The sequence below is a fragment of the Rattus rattus genome, chromosome 1 (genome assembly GCF_011064425.1).
Source record: "Rattus rattus isolate New Zealand chromosome 1, Rrattus_CSIRO_v1, whole genome shotgun sequence".
Taxonomy (NCBI): Eukaryota; Metazoa; Chordata; class Mammalia; order Rodentia; family Muridae; genus Rattus; species Rattus rattus.
Genome location: NC_046154.1, coordinates 266,387,864 through 266,408,989, shown reverse-complemented (window position 1 = coordinate 266,408,989; position 21,126 = coordinate 266,387,864). Strand labels below are relative to the sequence as shown.

The following is a 21,126-nucleotide window of genomic DNA, read 5'->3' as shown; positions in this document are numbered from 1 at the left end:
AACGCGAAACCTACTTTCTGGAATCATTTAACCCCCGATAACACACGATATCTTTATCAAGATGAATATAGTTAGTTCCCTTAGTGCTAGACATCCTAGTAGTCCTACCTAACGAAATGAGGGGACCGTTGGAAGACGGTACACTCAGCACAAGCTGACCTCAGAATGAGACACAGCATGGTGGACTCCAGCAATCAGGAGATCTGGTTTGGGAGACCGGCTTCGCACTTTTCCTGTAAGAATACCAGACCTTCTCAGAGGCTTCCCAGCAGCTTCAGCATTCTGGGGAGAGGAGTCCCTCATTCAACATTCGGCTTTGCCTTGCAGATTTCTCAATTACCACCAGATCTGTCTGTCAGGAGCAGTGGTCTTTTCTGAAGTAGCTGCAAAGAGGGAGTCACATGAATGAACATGACACAAGGACAGAGACAGAGATACACCAAAATCAGGTTGTTTCAAATGGCCTTACAATGTTACATTGTATTACATTGTTACAATGCAATGTAACAATACATATGTGTGCATATATACTACATCACACTTAAGTTGCATGTTAGCTACATGTAACCAAAGCTCCTGTGCTCAGGGCATGAGGTTTGAGCCAGTTGTGAATGACAATCAACTCTATTCCTTCTAAGGATTCTGATCACAGACTGAACGACTAGGTTAAAGCCCTGACCCTGACAGGCACTAGCCATAGCAACTTTGGCTAAGTTGTGACTTCTCTTGTCACTGACAACAAAAATGAGAATGAATTCCTCCCTGGGCCTGGGTCTCACCCTCAGCACTGCAGGGAACAAGCAAGTCCATTGGCAAAGGATTACCTGAGAATAGGGGTTCACATGGAGAGAAACCATGTGGTCGCCGAACCTGGATCACACACTGAAGTAGAGATAAGCTGCTCCTTGGAGTTTAACAAACCTTGAACATAATAAACCTGAATGCATTTGAAGCTTTATTCAATATGGTATGGTATAGTCTATTCTACACAAGTAGTAGAAAGGCCTTTTTTCTAATTAATGGAGAGAAAACCCTTTAAAGCCTTAGACAATTGTAATAACAACCTGGAGTTAGAACACCATCTTGTGGGTCAGAGCTCAGAAGACAACATGCTGGGCTGCCCCATCTGTCACCGTGACATCCATCATTGCCACATGCAGCTGGATGCGCACTGATAATCTCAGGGCACTGGTGAAGCCTTTTATACCTTCAGATCCTTCCCCTTAACCCAAGGTCGGTGAGGACACTGGCAATGTAGGACAGGTGTGACATTTACCCTAACCTCACCCCACAGCACAACACAGGGACCGAGGTTCCTATCAGTGGCTGTGCAGACATAGGAAGGCTGCACTCTGCTTGAGAATGGATTCAAAGGTAGAGACTCCCACACTGCCCTCCCCACCAGGCCACAGCAGCACCTCCTTGGAGATTCCACAGCAAAGAACTTAGTTCATAAGCTTAACCATGAGCGTGGGGCAATGACAGCAGAGTTACTCAGGTACCCCCTCAGCCTTGGAAAGGTGAGAGAGTATACGCTGGCAACTTGTTCCGCGCCTACCCTGGAGCCGTTCTTCCTTGCTTACTGAATAGGATGGGGTGACATCAGCGCTCTCAAGAGCTGGCAGGAAGGGCAAGGAACCCATGCATCTGTCCTCTGTGGTCCAGCCTTGGGGTGGCAAACAGCATGTGGTCTGTGCTCTCAACAGCTCTGAGGACAACCGGATGAATGGCTGCCTGTGACACAGACCGCCACCCACCACGAATTCACCAAAGGAACAGCCAAAGAACTGTCAGGGCCTACCTTGGAGGTCAGGGTGTTTACAGCAAACCCTGGAGAGAAACGGTATCAACCCTGGCAAAGTAGCGCAGGGTATCTGGCATTCAGCTCTGTGGAGTGCAGGATCTGTGAATGGCTCGGGGCTAGGAAGCAGTTGGCAGCTAAGAGGAACCAATGAATTGACGGCAGTGCCATTATTCCCATAACATCACATTCAATCGTCAAGCAACGAGCTCTATGCACCATTCTTCACATCCTACGCTAACAACCTACCCTGTCCTGCAGAAGGGAGATGACTTGCTCTTCAATCCAGTGTAGGTCGTTGGAAGGCTGGAGAGGAGACTCCGTGGTTAAGGAAGAGTCCTCAGTTCTCTAGCAGAAGGCTAGAGTTTGGATCCCAGAACCTGCAATGGTCAGGTTAGGAGGAATACATGCTACCCTAGCCTCAGGGGAACTGACACACTTCTGGGACTCGGTGAAAAGGTGTGCGCATGCATGCACATATGCAAACACTCTCTCTCTCTCTCTCACACACACACACTTAAAAGAATAATAGTCTGTAGTTGGGACAGACTCCTGTAACAGAGGAAAGATTAAGAAGAAAACATAAGCAAGTGTATTAACATGCATAGTGCTTTGTTGAGGAAAAGAGCAACTCAGAGCGGCAGGGAATGGGTATGGCTTGAGGAGTATTTCAACAACAACAACAACAACAACAACAACAACAACAACAACAACAACAACAACAAGACACTGCAGAGTCAAGTTAAAAGTAAGCAATCGCAAACTTGAGAAGTGTAAAGTGTTGTGAACAACTTCAATGAAGACCCAAATCTGGAGCAAAGCTTACGTCTGGGGAGGTCACGGGCCCTGGTGGGAAGCTCAAGGTGCTGTTTTGCTGAATGGAAATGCTCAGTGGCGCCGTCTAAATAAGGGCCTTCGCAGATTAGCACCAGTGTCAGATTTGATCAGTGCTGCTTTCTGCACGAGTCACCGGTAGCTGAAGACACTCAACGTCATGAGGTCATCCCACCCGAAGTTCACAGAGCATCACAGAACGGAGAACACCAAGAACGTGAGAGCCAAAGGATCGGATTGCTGTGACCCTGTCCTCTGGGATGCCGGGCCTCAAGCAGCTCTGAATACCCACCTAAGAGCGAGCACACCAGCGGTGAAGAGCGCCCACTGCGCTTCCAGAGGGCCTGAGTTCAATTCCCAGCCACACGGTGGCTCACAGCCATCTGCCATGGGATCCGATGCCCTCTTCTGGTGAGTCTGAAGACAGTGACAGTGCACTCATACATAAATAAAATCTTAAGAGGGGCTCTCGAGATTAACAGGAAGTTTGATGGTTGCAGGGTTTTGTTTGCCGGTATTGCCATTAGTAAGGTGTCTAAGATCTTATATAGAAATTCTCACCTATGCTTCTGTTATTTAAAAAAAAACAAAAAAACAAAACCAAACCCACAGGAAAGAACAAAACAACTTGAGAAGAGGATCAGGAGGACCACAGGCGGTAATGGGAGCTGAGATTCACCTATGTATGTCTGAGGAACATATAAGGAGACGTACTCTGTATAATTAATACAAGCTAATTCCCGTGAAGGAGGACTGCTGGGGCAGACACCTCTGAGCTGACAAGCAAGCTCTATAGATGATGTCCGCCCAATTTTAGACAAGCAGAGCAGAAAAAGGGCGAGAAGGGTGGGTTTTCTTGCAGGACCTTTTCTGTTCTTGGTTGGGGGGCACCGACACTTTATTTCAGAGGTTTGGGTTTCAAGGTCCCCCATGACTAAGAGAATTCCTCCTTCCATCTCGTCCCTGCGCCCGTGCGCGCACAGGCTAAGCTCTGCACTCATCTTCATCTTGAGTTCTTTGGTCTTGTCTGCTCACACTTTTCGTTGTACATAAAGTCACGAATATTCCCATCAATTTACTGGACTGAGAGGCACCTAGAAGACCGTTAAGGCACACTTCTGGATGTCTGTGAAGCTCTTTCTCAAACGGTGACATCAAGGGGGAAGACACTCCCTGAATGTGGTATCTAGAGGATCGGGAGAAGGAAGAGGCTCGCAGGTGTCCAATTCGCACTTGCTCCTTCCCTCCCTCTCTTCCAGTAACTCCTCTCCCCCTCTGGCCTCTGTGCTCTCCCCAGCTTCCATAGATCGAGCAACTCTGCTCTGCTACAAGTTCCCTACCATGAAGTCATGCATTACCACAGATCTAGAAACAGTAGAGCCCAGTAACTAAGGGCACACATGCCTAAAATATATATATGTATGTATATATCCATCCTGTCGCAGAAGTGAAAATGGCCTTTGGCCGCAGGCACATAGTAACCTTTCACTATTGTGTTCCCGCCTACTGAACTCCAAATACCTCAGTCTGAATAAATCCTGGTTCTCCAAGACCCAGGATTAAGTTTCATTTAAAGGTGAAGTTAGCTTTGGTCTGACAAGCACGAATACTTATAGCATCCCACGCTGTGAACCAGACTGGCACAGAGAGCGGGTTACTGCTTGGCAGGAGTGACAGCTCAGGCAGGAGACTTTCAATCTTGCAGTTCAGCTCTATAATCACTTAGTGTCACCGTGCCAGGCACCGAGGACTGGTTTCTGTAACGTCAGAACTCCAGGAATCATCCAAGTTAATGGCGCCTCAATTCTCCAACTTCTTCTGGTTGGCTGTGGAGAGGTGAACTGAATAGCGGAGCCATTATGCAGGCAAATGCTTACACTTTAGTCATAGGAGCCAAGATAAAACGAGGAGACAAGTTCATTACTTAGTACTGGGTGCTTTATTTTGCATTTTACAGTATCTGCTTCCCCCATATTGATCATCAAGGCCTTATGGTGAGACAATGAAAACTTAACACACGAATTTGGTATACTGAAAAACAGTGGATAATTACAAACACATCTCTTAGAATCAAAAACATTTATAAAATACATATTCTAGTACACATGAATTTTAGATGTTGAAGCATTTTTTAAAAAATGGTAAACAAAACATTTAACACTGACAAGCCTAGCAGAACAACGCTGACGGCAAGCTGGAAATAGCTTCAAATGCTGAATATGATTTGAGGAAAGGTCACTCGTTGGACCTTCATTTAAATAAATCTATTAGTAAGACTCTTTTTTAAATGGATTTCTACCAAGTGAACAATTTATTTGCCCTGGTAGCTTCTCAAATTTTATAGTTATGTTTGTTAACAAACTTGATTTAAAGAGCTGAGAATTGGTGGAAGGGAAAAAAAAAAAAAAAAAAAAAGGAAAAACGGCATGCGGTCTTGTTGAAGCGACCAGCATTGACCACACATGCTTAGAAGAGGTGTGCATAGAATCGCAATGCCTGGAATAACTCCAGTGTTCTCACTTAAGGAACTTAAAATGTCATCAATTAGTTTTTAATTTTCAAAATGGCATAATAATATCTTTGCACACCCATTGCAGGGCTCATTAAAATTACTCATATGCCATTTCTACTTTAAATATAATCTGTATGCGATTTAGGGGTATCTCTGCAGACAGGATCATAGAGGCCACAGAACGTAATGGCAAGCATTGGGGTTTACACCTCTCACTCAGGAAAGCTGAGGCAGGAATCCCAAGAGTTAAAAAGGCCAAAGCGGAAAGTTTGAAGCCAGCCTAGGATCCACAGTAAGACCCTGTCTCAAATTAAAGAGTGTAAAGGACAGAACTGAATGAAAAATGAAATCAAACCAAACCAAAAGGATCCTAAGCATGGTGACACAGGGTTTAATGCCAGCTTGCAAGAGGTAGAGGTGGGAAGATTTCTGTGAGTTTAAGGCCTAGCCTGGTCTACAGAGATATTCAGGCTAACTAGGGCTATACTGTATGGCCCTAACTTGAAAAAATAGTAGATAACAGGATCGGGCAGTGATTAAAACAGTGATTTTTAAGGTGCCTAATGTCATGAATTATGTATTTTGCCTCAATGAACTGCTGGAAGGGACCAGGAAGTGAGCGAGAGTCCTAATTGTCTCTTTACTTATTTACGGTGGCTGTGCTGGCCTCACTGTTTTCTGCTTCGTTTTCCTGAGGTCACTTATGAAGGAAGAGTGAGACCCTCTAACCCTCCAGCACTGAGATCACGAGATTAACAGAGTGATCTGTAACTTAACCCAAGATTAACAGAGTAATCTATAACTTAACCAAGCACGAGTGCCTTGTCAGGTCCCCTCTAAACCTACAGCACTGAGATCACGAGACTAACAGAGTAATCTGTAACTTAACCCAAGATTAACAGAGTAATCTGTAACTTAATCCAAGCACGAGTGCCTGGTCAGGCCCCCTTTTGATACAGTGTGGGCCTCAAACAAAACTGAAGTGCTCTGGATACTCTGACCTTTACTATAGTGGTCAGAAGGGTTTCTGAGACATCTCAACTTCAATTTATCTTGTATCTCAGATGACCCCTCCTGTTAGTCTATAGTATTATCTAGAAAGAACAGTTAGGAGCCCCAAGAGCACTTTGTAGAAGAGATGAACTAAGTTCACTGACTTGAGTGAAAGATTTTGTTCTAAAATCTTACAACCTTACAGATTTTCAAGTGCTTTTTTCTATATTGAATAAGAAATATCAAAGCAAATATACAATAGCAAGGTTCTGACCCATTAAGATAGCATATTTTGACATCACCAACTCAAAATGCTAACAGTGCCACTATTATATGCAAACTGGAATGATCTTAACTACAGATTAAACAGCTGAGACTAAACGCTCACTATCAGACTGTTTGGATCCACCAGCCCAACAATGACATAGACTATTTATTATTTTTATTTTTTATTATTTTATTATTTATAGCTTAGGCTTGTTCTCAACTAGTTCCTATAACTTAATTTATTTTGGTTCACGTTTGTCACATGGTCTGTTATCTCTCATTCAGTCCCTGAAGCCAGACTTTCTTTGTGTCTGGGTGGTAAATTCCCTACACAAATTCTTCCCATAGTTCCTCTCTCTGCCCAGATGCCCTGCTTTCCTCTCCCGACCTACAGGCTTTATTAGACCAATCAGAAGGTGATGGAGAAGAATGTTTACAACTAAGAAGCTGCTGAGAAATTAGAGTAACAATACCGAAGTCCCAACAGTACTCAGCTCTCTGCACAGAAACCAACATACAAAGTCGGCCTTTACCCGGGACACAGAGGATCATCCTAAAACATCATGGAAGACTGTGGAACACAAGTTGAACACAGAAAGCTGCTCTCCAGAACTGCTTTTTTGAACATTAAAATAACTGAACATTATTTTGGAGGGAGGAAGTATATGAAGATGGAGAAGAATATTCTACACATAGGGGAAATATTCTAATTAAGATACTTTAAAAGCTATTGTAGATGTTTATTTAATACTAGAAATGCGGTCAGCTATCATAAAGTATTTCTCTTCATCACAAAATAGTAAGGATTTACACAATCCAAGGAGGAAAAAAAAAAATCTAAAAAAATTTTCTTGACCTGGGCACTACTTCTTCTAAAAAGGGTCTCCAAAATCTTGAGTAGAATTATCGTACTCGGTAATGAAATGCTTGAGTTCTTCAACACAGCGCTCACCTATTTCATGTAAGTTCTGCCTCAGTGCAAACTGGATAGACTTTTCTAACGAGGGATCTTTTTCAATCAGCATTTTCACCACCATCCCGAAAGTCTCACAGTCTTGTCGGTAAACCTAAAATGGTGAAACACATTTTGGTCAGATGAGTGAAATTCCCTAATTAAACCCATGGCTGGCTGAGCCAGCAGAACTCTGCTGCTGAAATCTGTAAAGGGAAGCACAGTAACATGGCTGAGACTCCCCAGTAGCAGCACAGCCACTGATGCCTCAGATAGCGGCTCACAACGGAGCGAGCACAGATGGACAGCCGCACCCATCACCAAGAGTAGAAGCAGGGTGGCCGTCTGCAGCAAGGCAGACCAAACACAGGCTTTACACTTGGGTCAGGTAAAGAAGGCAAGGACAAAGCGAGCAGAACAAATCCTCACTCGACTGATGAGAGAGGAAAGGCTGGTCAGGCGTGCTGGGCAGAAGGGTCTGAGATGAGGGCCAGTTTGCTCTGCATGGCAAATTCAAATTCAGATCAGCCAGAACTACAACTACACAGTAAGACCCCGTCTCCAACAAGGGGGCGGGGCAGGGAAGGAAAAAAGTTCTGACTTCAGAGACTTTGGTTGGGAGTTGGGATTCCAATGGTTTGTTCTACAGCAGAAAGCTGTGAGGACGCTCAGCATCTATGTGCGGGGACGCACTCTGCTTACAAACATTTAACCAAAGCCACCAAACAGGGTTAAGATCAAACCAAAAGATCACGCACACACAGATGTGTGCACTATATCCATGTGTATGGAAACACAATATACACATATTGTGCGACTTTTAATATTAATATGCATACTTTAATTCAAAATATGTAAACATTACCATTGGCGATTAAATAATTACCGCCCACAAAATGCATATTTCCTCTGCACTAAATGTGTGCGTCTGTACACTGGCTGTGGATGGCCTGTACATATGGATGTGTACGTGTATGTGCACACCGAGTTAGAACTGGTTCTCTCTTCCGCCTTACACAGGTTCAGAGCTGAACTCAGGATGCCAGGCTGTGCAGTAAGCGTTGACTGCTATAAAACAGCTATCTAAGGACTCACGGAATCTAGGTCACTGAACTTTATTAAACTCACAAAGGGAGGTGTGGTAGTGGGGGTTCACAGACCTGATGCAGTAGAACCATGTCATCAGTTTTAGCCCAACTTGCGCTATAGAACAGGTTCAAGGCCAGCCTCAGACCCATAGCAAACAGGAAGAAGGGAGCGAGGAAGGAAAAAAGATTTACCAGTTCCAAAGAAGTTTGAAAAAGTTTTACAAAATGACAGGACACAAAGTAGAACACATAAAATCCGTGTCTGGGGCGGTAGGTAAGGGTTTTGCTGCCGAGCATGAGGGACTGATTGGAGCTCGCATGGGAGGCGAGAAGAGCTCCTTTGAATTCCACAAGCACGTATGCATATATACATACATTGTACACTCAGTAATGAAATGGCCTTGTTAGCTTAGCAATAAAACACACACACACACACACACACACACACACACACACACACACACACACACACACACACACACTTTTCTAATACTATAAAATCTGTTTGAAAACTATCAAGATCAACTCAACCATTTATTCCAGTTTATGCTGAAGCTTCTAGGACATGGATCTTGCACACCAAGCAGAAACAGTCCAGGAGTCTCGTTCACTACAAGGAGTGTTGAGGCAACAGCCACATTACAACTGGTCTAATAGCACAAGCTCCCCAGGTCAGGCTAAGGGGAGAAGAGACTCGCCATGCTTGCTGGGTGGAGGTAAGGCCAGCAAACAAACTGTTCCATAATAACAGCACTCGAGGCTCACACCAACCACAGGCCTCAGAGGACGCCTTGGTGGGTGGCCTACATTTTACTGGCTTTAAAACAATATGCAACAGATGCACTGGATAGAGATAATGTTACACTGAACTGACCTGCAAAGTCTTTAATGCCAATCTACTTCTCCGTTAGCCAGGACCACGGGTCATAGTTGGGCTACACACCTGCATCTGAAGATAGCGTCCTGAATTCTACTACTGAAACCACGGCTGTCACAGGTCATAAGCGTTCTGTGCTTGGTATAGATTTTTATTAAAACTCTTTTTTGGGATTTTGGAGAGATGTCTCAGTGATTAAGAGCACTCACTGCTCTTCTGACGGCCCTGAAGACGCACTACTATGACCCGCATGGCAGCACACTACTATCTGACGGTATCTTTGAGTACGTAGACGTACATGCAAACAAAATATACATACATATAAAAGAAATTAATTTTAAAAATTACGTTTGTAAAATCTTTTTAAAGTTATTTACTGGAATACAAAAATGTTTATAGTTTCTTTTTTTTTTTTTAAAACAGAAATAACCAAAACTATTGAAAGTAACTTTAAGTCTCTACTTGAGGGAATTTAAAAAAAAAAAAAAAAAAGACTTCAATGCCCAGTTGGACATCAGATGGGAAATAGTTTTAGTTAAAGGAAGACCTCGCCCTGTAACATTTTATAAACACAACTTGAAACTGTCAGAGACCTATTTCCGAAATCTGTTCCACAGTACTCCAGTCCACGACGGGAAGGGTGTGGCTCTCCGTAGTGGAGCATGTTTGCTTATGGTCCCTAGTTGGAAATGCACCAACAGCCTGCAGATCTGATAGCCACAGGCCACACAGGGAGACTCTGCTGCTGCTATTGTTGTGTTTGGACCTGATCAGAAGAGGAAGCAGTCAATGTCCTGGTGGAGTTCACGCACACTGCACACACAGCTAAATTTGCCAGCAGAATGAAGGCATCACCCAACCACCCTGAGATTTTACACAGGACTTCTAGGAATAAGAGTACATTAAAATAAACTAGACAAAATTTTAGTTACTAATTATACTTTTTTTTTTAAAGACTTATTCATTTATTATATATGAGTACACTGTAGCTGTCTTCAGATACACCAGAAGAGGGCATTGGATCTCTTTACAGATGGTTGTGAGCCACCATGTAGTTGCTGGGAATTGAACTCAGGACCTCTGGAAGAGCAATCAGTGCTCTTAACCGCTGAGCCATCTCTCCAGCCCCCACTAATTATACTTTTAGACCAGATATAAAGTTTTTCAGTTGAATATGAAAGATACCTTGGCTAACTTGCTCTACGTGGAATGGCTCGATGGGCTGGACAGGGAGCTGAGCTGGTGGACTGCTTGCCAAGCATACAAAATGGAAGGCAGTGTAGCAAGTAATTGAACAAAGTCGTCTGTTAGGATATGAAACTCTTCTAAAAAGGACTTTTATTCTGTGTTCCTGGGGCAGGGGAAGCACAGAGTTCAGGTAAGATAAGCTGTGATTAGCACATGCACTCCGAGTGTGTGTGTGGGGGGTACCTCCACACTCTGCTGTTTGCGGCCTCATCACCTCATGTCATTTCCTTTAACAAACACAATTGCTTAAATTGCCTTATGTCCTGTTTCAGGAGGGTCACATCCTCATAACAGGTGAATGGAGATGATTCATATCTTCAGGAAGGGCCATTGATCTGTCAGAGATTAAGGGTTTTTTTCTGTTTGCTTTCTTATAAATCTAAGATTGAACCCAGGGTCTCACCTGTGTTAAATAAATATCCTACTTATCTAATCTAGTATAGTTACAAATAAAACACAGGCCAAAGAAGTCAAGTGAAATTCTAAAACATTATGAATTAAATAAAAATAAAGTGTCAAAATTTGCAACGGGCAACAAAAACTACATTTATAAACAAATGAAACAACTGAGTATTATTAGAATATACAAAATTAGTAATTTATGACACTAGAGAAAAACAGATAAAATTCAAAGTAACTAGAAGAAAAAGTAAATGTTACAATAGAAAAACAAAAAACAAAACAAAACAAACAAACAAACAAACAAAAAACCCACCTTAAAAACAGGAAATAGAGGGTAGTGGAGATGGCTCAGAAAACACGGCCTTGCTATGTAAGCGTGAAGCTTTGGATTCCAAAGAGCTGAGTGCACTCCCTAGCTGACAGGATCCCTGCGGCTGACAGACCAGCCCAATCCTGACTCCAGCACTCAGCAGAGGCTGGGGAGATGGCGCAGTGATGAGTGTTTACTGCTCTTACTGACTAGCACCCAGGTTTCATCTAGGCCAGACAACCCACCCCAGCTGGTACTGAGCTTGCTGGTCCCTGTGCTCATGCGCACATCCCACTGCACACTACAAATAATACAAATATTCACCTATGAGATGGAGAGTGACTGAGGAAGACTCTGGCTTCCATATTCTATATACACACAAATAAATAAGGAGGAGAATGAGTGGAACCAAACAGTCTGGGCTTCTAATGTTGAGACAGGGTCTCATTTTAGCACAGGCTAATCTCTGAGCTACCATGCAATAGGGAATGACCTTGAAATGATCTTCCTGCCTCCAGCCCTGGAGTGCACAGGCATGTAATTAACTGTACATACCCCATGCCCTGTTTGTGTGGCACTGAGCGTGGAACCAAGGCTGTACGCGTGCCAGGCAGGCGCTCTAACAAGGAAACTACGCCCCAAAGCCCAGCTCTCGGAAAAGACAGCAAGGCTGCTAACTCTATAAGCAAACTAACCAACGTCGGAGAGGAGAGCAGACAGACATTACTTGACGTCAAGGATATTCACCAGCAAATAAAGGGATCAGAAACTCTTTACCAATTAGAGGAAATGGGCCATTTCCCTGAAAGACATAATGACATAATTTGACAGAACTCCTAAAAAAGACAGTATCTGAACAAGCCTGTATCCACGTCATAACACTCAGAGAGCAGACAGCACCCAGATATTCCACTTGAGGGGGACAGAGAGGAATCTCCACAGCCACCTCTTCTAGAAAACAGGAAGGAGTCCTCCCTAACTCGCAAGACCTACTGTTTGATTGTACCAGCCGAGATGCAGACTCCGGAATTCAGTTAACAACGCAATCAACACTGGCTTGCGGTCACATCAACGCCAAATAAACTATTTCAAGATTAGATATGTTTTTCTTAATTTCTGTGTCTAGTTTACAGTATGCAATCACTGACTCAGGGATTAAATGAGACAGTACAGAGAGCATTCACCAGAGACTCTCATAAAAGAATGCTCATCTGTATCAGAAATAGTGATGCCGTGGAATGAGGAGAGCTGCCGGTCACCGGGAATCTCGGGAAGCAGGAGATGAATGGTACTGCTGGGCTCACTTTTCTTTACTCAGTCTAGCATTAGGGCGAGCCTTTCACCTCAATAACCTAATGTAGGAATTCTCTCCCAGGCAAGAGAGACACCTCTAGGCTTCCACAGTGAGACCCTGTCCCAGAAACAACACAGGCGGACCACGGCAAGTAGGATGGCTGTGAGGAGAGAAGAGTCTAGTGAAGTCTCTCTAGGGATAGTCAGTACCGAGTCTGTCAGCCAGAGGCTGGGGTGAGCCAAACCTGGAGTGAGTGAAGGAGGAGAGGAGTGGATGCCACAACCATTAGCAACAGTGAAGGAAAGAATTTCCTTCCCACTCCTGTAAAACAAAGTCGATGAGTGGTGAACGAATAGCAAAAGCATACATTAGAAGAACTGGCAACATAAGGGCCAAACGGAAAAGTATACACATTAAGCTCCTAATTATTAGTAGACACAATAAGGAAGGTAGTAGCAAGAAAAAATGACAGCACCAATGCTAGAGAGTTTGTGTACCAAGATTATTAATCAAACATCCTCTAAAAATTAAAGAAACAATCAAAGTTTACTGACTGAAGTCAGGAAATAAATGGCAAAACATGAGAATGTTATTGGGGTGACAGTGGTTATAAAGCTATGCTACTCAGTATCGTGCAGAGTCCACATACAGCTACACACGTATGCTGGTATTAATGAAGTAACACTGAAGCTAGCATTTGTCACATTTCAAATACTAGTGCCCACTACATCAGCCAGCACGTGTCACACGCACGTGTCGCACGCCTCCAGTCCTACAGGGATTCTAGGAGGAAAGGGCAGAAGCCAAGTAGAGAAGACAAATGTTGGAAATAAAAGGCCTGTTACTTTTGAAGGAGTGTTGCAAAATATACCAGTGCTTGGGAAGTGTGCTGCAAACTTTGGATTAAAACAGAAAAATGGGCCAGACATGGTGGCACACCATTTAACTAGAGCACTCAGGAGGCAGACCCAGATGGATCTGAGTTTGAGGTCAGAGTGCTCTACAAAGTGAGGTTAATTAATTAATAAAAAAGAAAGAAAACATAAAAATGTATGTTAAGAAAGGAACTGCAACTGGGGCATGGACATTCCAAGTATCTAACATGTTGATGGTAAAAGCTGACAGCATGTGTGAAGATGCAGACAAGTTTAAACACCTCATGTGTGTGTACAGAGCCGCAAACCACATAAAACCCTTGCAGTCCACGTTGCTTCTGGTACTGTACTGATAGAAAAAGGTGTATTGGGCTGGAGACATGGCTCAGTGTTAAGAGCACTGACTGTTCTTCCAGAGGTCCTGAGTTCAATTCCCAACAACCACATGGTGGCTCACAACCATCTGTGATGAGATCTGATGCCCTCTTCTGGTGTGTCTGAAACAGTGTACTCATATACATTTAATAAACACATCTTTAAAAAAAATGTATTTTACCATTTCTGCCTCAAAGCTGCAGCCCCACTGCTTTTAATAAGCAAACTCGTAAAAGGAAATCTAGATACTGCTAAGAATGTATATATCAACTACTATCATCCAGTATGTATGTAAAATTATTATACTCACAAATTCTCATACATAGCCTACTATTTATGCATGCACACCCAAAAGCTCTACAGGCTGGAGTGTAGCTGCTGCTGGACAAGCCTGTGCAAACCACCCCGGTGTCCGTGTCCAGCACCACAGCGTAAGCAACAACAACAAAAAACCCTAAATAATTCCAAAATGAGAGGTTCACCTGTGGTGCTGTCATAGTTTATATATAGAACACAGCCACAGACATTTAAGCCTACACACTGGCATGTATACTTACGTGTTCAGTGCACTGCGATGTGGAACTTACTAAGATTCACATGCAAACGAGGATGAACGAGCTGGAGTCAGTGCCTCATTGGGGTCTGCACATCTACAGCTACGCACTCCATGTGCAAACTTCCTTACTCTTAAACAGTATTCTGCACTGAACTTTGGGTTTCAAGCAATCTAGCGATGTCATAACATGTATGGAATGTTATGGAGGCGGGAGGCAGGAAGGGGGCAGGGATCATGTTGGTAGCAGGCAGAGTTTAAAGAAAAGCACGGACACAGCCAGAAGGCGGCACACTTAAGGAGTACGGACTCTTAGGGTCCTAAGTTTGGAAGTGACAGATTGGGATCAAAATGGATTTGAAACACATAGGAGAGGCAAAGTTTACATTAAAAACCCAAACAAAATAAAACAATGACAAACTAACTTCCAGCGGCAGGGAGACAGCTCAGTTGGTAAAATGACAGTTGAGCATACACAATGCCCTGGGTTTGAACCCTGCATAATATAAAATTGAGCATGACAATGAATACTTGTAATGAGTGAATTCTCCATTCCATTCTCCATGTCACCAGCAAGTGCTGGGATTACAGATGTGCAAAACCACGTGAGGCTTTTTATCTGGTCTGAGCTGCCTCTGGCTAAGGCTGGGGCAGCTCACTGCTGTGGAAGCCGGTGAGTCATCTCGCTGGCTCAAGTCCCTGCAGTCACAGTCAAGGACCCCAGGTAGAGGAAAGGAACCCATGTATTACTTATATACCTATATTTGTGGAAATGAGAATTGCTGACTGTCACTCAGTAGTTCTGGTCGTAGCAGACTGAAGGCCGGTGACACCAGCACGGCTAGATGAAACTCCTCAGGAGTCTGCAGAGCCAATCCTCCTCGCCATATGCACTTTCCCTCCACAGTACATTCTACTGAATGGATATTTTTCAGAGTAGTTCACTTACTGGGGCAAACACTGCTCTTTTTTTGTTCAGCAAAATCACCAGGACTAAAATAATGAACAAATTTGGTGTAAGAAAAACAGGGAAAATCAGAAATAAAACCTTTTGTTTGGACAAGTGTCACCAAATATTTGATTGGTTCAAATAAGGGTCAGAGGCCTCCCCCCTTGCCATGGGAGGAAATAACAGCAACCGGTCCTTTCCTCCCTGACTTCCTCCTGCTGCACTGCCGTGTGCTCGTGCAGAGAGGACAGACAGGGCTTTCACAGAAACACAGCCTGGAAAACGCACTGAGCCGCTCTCATCTCCAGACACATTTCCAGGATCACATGACAGTAAAACACCAGCTTTAAAATAATGTGACTCCACCATTAGGGGCTTTAGTGTATTCATACTGTGATACTTAAAGTCCAGAAATTATTATTTATAGTCAGGATTTACCTCTCGAATAAACACCAATCATCTCTACCTTAACTGGAAAATTAGACTATTATTTTAAAGAGGAATATTTACATGTTTTCAGAGGTAGCAACCGCATTCACTGGTGAGGCCAGTTTCTGCTATGCACCCTTAATGACTGCTGGCTCTGCGTCTGCAGTTAGACCTGGACAGGCCTAAGCAACACAGCACTGTCCATTCGGAGTCCCCACCACCAACAATGGGTACGATGAGGAATGTTGTAAGAAAGCAAGAATAAAGAGGGTTAATATATCTTTGGTAAAAACCCAAAACAAAACAAAGCCAAGTGCGGAAACATTAGCGTTCAGGGTTTTACCATGTGAAAGTCAAAGGATCACATGCTACCAAGACAAAGCAATAGTTAGAGCGAGATGTTTCTCGTTCTGCTTCTGTCTCCACTGTGCAGCGATGACAGAAAGGCTCTGGAATTCTCTCAGGCACTGAGTTATCTCCAGTGACTTCAGCAGTTTTTATGCCCAACAGCTGGTGTGTCCCCTCGGTGTTCAGCATTCTACGCTCCCTACACAATACATTTCAGCTTCAGAGACAAAGCAGGCCACGTTAAACTAGAGCAGCAAACACGACCGTAAGCCAGACTGTGGTGATAATGTACCAAGCTTCTGTCCAAACAGTAGCAGCCATTCTGCTCACGCCCACAGCACACCGTCAGCAGGCCAAATGGGAACCAGGTCTGTTAGCCTTCGAATGATTTCCCACAGGTAGAATTACAGACGAAGATTCAAACCCAATACTTTGTTCATCAAGAACCAACTTTTAAGACCCTGGAAAATACAGCCTTCATATCTATGTGCATGCCACAGAGAGGAAAAAAATACAAGAGCCGCCAGAGATAAAATCAAGTATCATTTTCCTTGTATAATAAACAGAAAAGGAAAAAAAAAGGCCTATGAGTACTCGTGTAGCTATACTAAAGAACAAACATGTGACACATATATAGCTTCATCTTCAAAACTGAAGGAAAAAAGCCTCACCTTAAAACTCTCAAAGATATGGCTACTCTTTCTAAGAGGTGGCTCAGGGCACCGAGAGTTTTAGTGAACTGCAGTTGGATAACAGCAGAGCCATGATGAAGCCTAAGGCCACAGAGTCTCCAGACTGGGGTGCTGGGAGCTGCGTCCCTAACTCTTACTGTAAGGACTACAGCAGTGCCTTAGCTCCTTGGACTTTCCCAAGGAACTAGAAGAACACCAGGGAATACCAGCTTTGCCCTGGTGTGAATTATGCTGCAGTGTGTACAGTTTTTCCACTCTCTTCCCACAGTGGTTTTCCCTGTGCTTTGCCAGGATAGACTACAGTCTGAGGATGAAGACTCTCTGTGCTTTGGGCCATATGAAAAGCACAGCACCGACCTGTCTGTCAGTGGCCACAAGGCACTGACTGATAACTCATTCCTAAAAGTAGAGACAGCGCCACCCTCAACTTATGGGAGTAAAAGGGAGCTGCACCAACACCCAGACATAATAGATCCTATCCAAAAAGGCAGCCCAAGAACTCTATTTCCATCCTCACATGGGTTCTGGGAATTCAAAATCAATGCACAGAGGGAGAGACGAAATTGAGGAGTAGAAATGTCCAGATCGGGGTTGGGGATTTAGGTCAGGGGGAGGGCGCGCGCCAAGGAAGCGCAAGGCCCGGGGGTTAGGCCCCAGCTCCGGAAAAAAAAAAAAAAAAAAAAAGAAATGTCCAGATCTTGCAATTCTATGATAAGTCTGAGGGGCGGGGGAGGTCAAAGAATCTACTATAGTTCCAGCCTATATCCCAGAACAGCACACCCCAACACTCCACATGGACAGACAGTAAAACCAAGCCCCACATATTAGGAGCGCTTTCCTTTGTATGAAAATCCTAAATTATGAAATGCTTTGGCTACTTCTTGCTTAAATCATTTAATGTGAAGGTGATGCGTTCTTTCCATTTCCTTTGAATGCATCTGATCAATATCTGGAGCTGAGTCACTACACGGAAGTTTATTTTTATCACTTCCTTCCTCGCTTCTTTAATTCTAAACTATGCAACGTCTAGTAGTTCCAGAACCTGATAATAGAATTAAAGGTTAAAAAGAGTTTTAGTTCTCTTTTTTAATGAAATAATTACCTTTGCTAAGTTAGTGAGGATTTTTGGTTCCTTGGTACCATGCAGAATATTTTCCCTTGGTCAACCACCAAGGTTTGCAACTTGGTTAACTAAGCAGTTTGGTTTAGCCTGTCCACCCTTACTCACAGGATGCTATGCAATTACTCAATCCACTGTGAACTCCCTACTCTCTGGTCTTCTGTCAGCACACAGCACACTGAGTATTCTCTCAGCCCCCTCCACACCCAATTCAGGAACTGCAGCAGGCGATGGGAATCCCCTCTTTCCGATCTTGCTTCCCTCTGCTCTCAGCAAACTTGCTTCTTTCCCAACTTATCTTCCTTCCACCAAAAAAACCTCTGACTTTTCAGAGTTAGCTCCTCTTACTTTAGTGATTACTCTGTTTATCTTCAGTTTCTCTCCTACGCTTACAACAAAAACAGCTTCACTCTCCCCAACACTGCCCCAGTCTAACCCAGGCTATTTACGGAAAAAGGAGCCAAATATTATCTCCATAGCTAAACTAATCCGTCCAGTACAACTGATCACAATATGGCCGTGCTATAAATTCATCCATGAGCTATTCTGTCCATCGTAGAATCGTTCAGAATCCAACCCCCAACCCACACGTGCTTATATAACCTCGGTGGGATATTTACTGACTGTCTTTAACAGTGTCAGTAAGTAGACTCCACACTAAGACTGCACCTCACTCGTGATTTGCTATCTAACCCTTGTCAACTGTGGGCTCGATACTCACTTGACTAAGTCAGGGATGAAGCAGAATCCTCTGTCCTGCGGGTCCCTCATCACCGGTGAGAGGGAACTGAGCAGACAGAGCCATTTTGGGCTCTAAGTAGTTCTGGTGGGAAGATGTCATTTCCCCTGGAAATCCACATGAACGTGAATTTCTACATATAAACTAGAAAGTCCAAATCTCAAGCCCTCGGGGAACTTTGTGAAATGAGTGAGGGGCACCAGAAAGGACAGTGGAGTTAGAGCCCCGGGTCCTCAGACACTGTAGTCACTCAGTGTAAATTAAAAAAAAGTTCCTTAAACACAGGCAAGCCCAAACATGAGGCTCTATTCTTACATAAAAGTGGTTGGTTAAAAGTGTTTTGCATACCATGTGTTTTTTTTTTTAATGATTACAGGCTAAATGCACAGCCAAAAAGCAGTAAATAAAGTTGATCAACTGACTTCACTGAAACTGCATAAAGGGAATCTTGTTTCTTCACAGCATGTTTGGTTTTTATATTTTTACACAGAGTAAAAATGTTTATTGATTGAGCTTTATGATTTGTGCAGCTAGTGACCGTTTGCCAGTTAAACAGAGGTATGCATGCAGCCGGAGTGCTGCTGCCTCCCTTTACAGGGTAGACACTGCTCCTTTAGCTGCCAATGGCACTGAAGGAGCATCTGTGGGACCCTGCCCTCCGATGTGTCCAGATACGGATCTTTTGAAAAATCGACCATATGTAAGATAATTTATGCCTCCTACTTACATGAAAGCTAGTAAGTTATAAAATGTCCTACATGCTGGGCATGGTGGTCCACACCTTTAATCCCAATGCTCAGGAGACAGATAGGTGGGTCTCTATGAGTTCAAGGCTTGACAGGTCTGCATAGAGAGTTCCAGGACAGCCAAGGCACTAAAGAGGAAGTCTCTCTGAATAGTGAATGGGCTGGGACAATACTGAGGTAGGCACTTATTGTCTACCTTGGCCCTGAATTGATGTTCTTACCTCAGCTTCCCAGGTGCTGTGATCAGGTGATTTCCAAAGCACAACTTTGCTACTGCTTTATTATCGGTTAGGAGTGGGGCATACTTGGGATCGAACTTAGGGCTGGGGCAGGCTGGGCAAACATTCTGACGTTGAGAAATATACCCACTTTTTCTCTTTAAAAATCTGAAATTGTAACTTGTCTTGGTTAGAACTAACTCTTGAAGACTGTCTTTGTCTGATTTACTGTTTAATCCATCCACTGAGAGTTTATCCCACTTTTGTTTAAATTACATTTCATTTAACTATAAGACCTGGAGAGATGGACCCTATAAAAATGTGGTTTTCTTTTCTTTTACTGTTTTGTTTAATGTTTTCTTTCCTTACAAACAGTAACCAGTTCTCTTACCTCCCTGCCAGTCCGCCTCCCAGTCTCAAGGGCCAGCCCCTTCAAACACTCAGTTTCCCAATATTAGCAGCTCCACACTCTACACCGCTGTAGGCCATGTGCTTAGCTCTCCTGCCCACCGTCTCCCCTTTCACTGTTCCCTCTCTCTCTTTGCACCAGCCGTCCTCTCTCCTTCAGCCCCACCCAGTCCTCCTCCATCCTGTCCTGCCTTCCGTCCTGCCTCCATCCTGTCCTGCCTTCTTGAACCCCACTCTCCTGCCACCCGAATCCTGCTCTTCCTTTCTCAGGCCCAGGTCCAGAAGGGAACATGCCGAAGGTCATAGGATCAAGTTGTTGTCTTTAAGGGCCAGTTGACTAGGGATCCGTTAAAAGACACGGTGCACAAGATAAATCACACTATAGGATCCAAGTTCAGTTCTGGACCAAAGACACATTAAAAAAAAGAAAAAAGAAAGCCAAGAATAAGTTTATGGGGACTGTGTACAGGGTGCATGAAATACTATTTTTAGCATTTTCCACCAGGGGCCCTGGAACCAAGTGTTCCTAGGATACCAAGGCATGGTTATAAAAACTTTCAAAGAAAGGTCAGAAACAATAAAACAGCGACACAGACAGACAGACAGACACACACACACACAGAGATAAAAAGACAAAGAAAGCTGATAACATCATCAGCTCTACCCTACAAACAAACCTAATGTGGAATTTTACATTAGTTTTAAATAGAAACACGACTTTTACTGCAATTTTACAAAGGTCTTCCATAAAATAGGAGCAGACTCTCAATAGTGATCGCAGAGAACACATGAAGAGAGTTTGCTATCTCCAAGCACGATGCCCAGGTATTAAACAAAAGCAAGAGAAGACAGCAGATGTTCAGGATCACATCCTGAAGAATAAAAGACAGTACATGAAGGGCAAACCATAAGGAAGACAGTACATGAAGACAGTACATGAAGGGCAAACCATAAGGAAGACAGTACATGAAGACAGTACATGAAGGGCAAACCATAAGGAAGACAGTACATGAAGACAGTACATGAAGGGCAAGACCATAAGACAGTACATGAAGACAGTACATGAAGGGCAAGACCATAAGGAAGACAGTACATG

At 43.7% G+C, this 21,126-nt stretch overlaps 1 protein-coding gene across 2 annotated transcripts in view; it reads right to left on the bottom strand.

Moving 5' to 3' along the window:
* Positions 1-6,214: 6,214 nt before the first annotated feature.
* The window catches only part of Pphln1 (periphilin 1), an 89,330-nt gene continuing 74,418 nt past the window's right edge, over positions 6,215-21,126 (bottom strand). For both annotated transcript variants that reach the window (XM_032885376.1, XM_032885384.1), the window contains one exon: positions 6,215-7,474. In XM_032885376.1, coding sequence (XP_032741267.1) covers positions 7,280-7,474 — 195 coding nt within the window. In that variant the 3' untranslated portion in view covers positions 6,215-7,279. The remainder of the gene's footprint in view (positions 7,475-21,126) is intronic.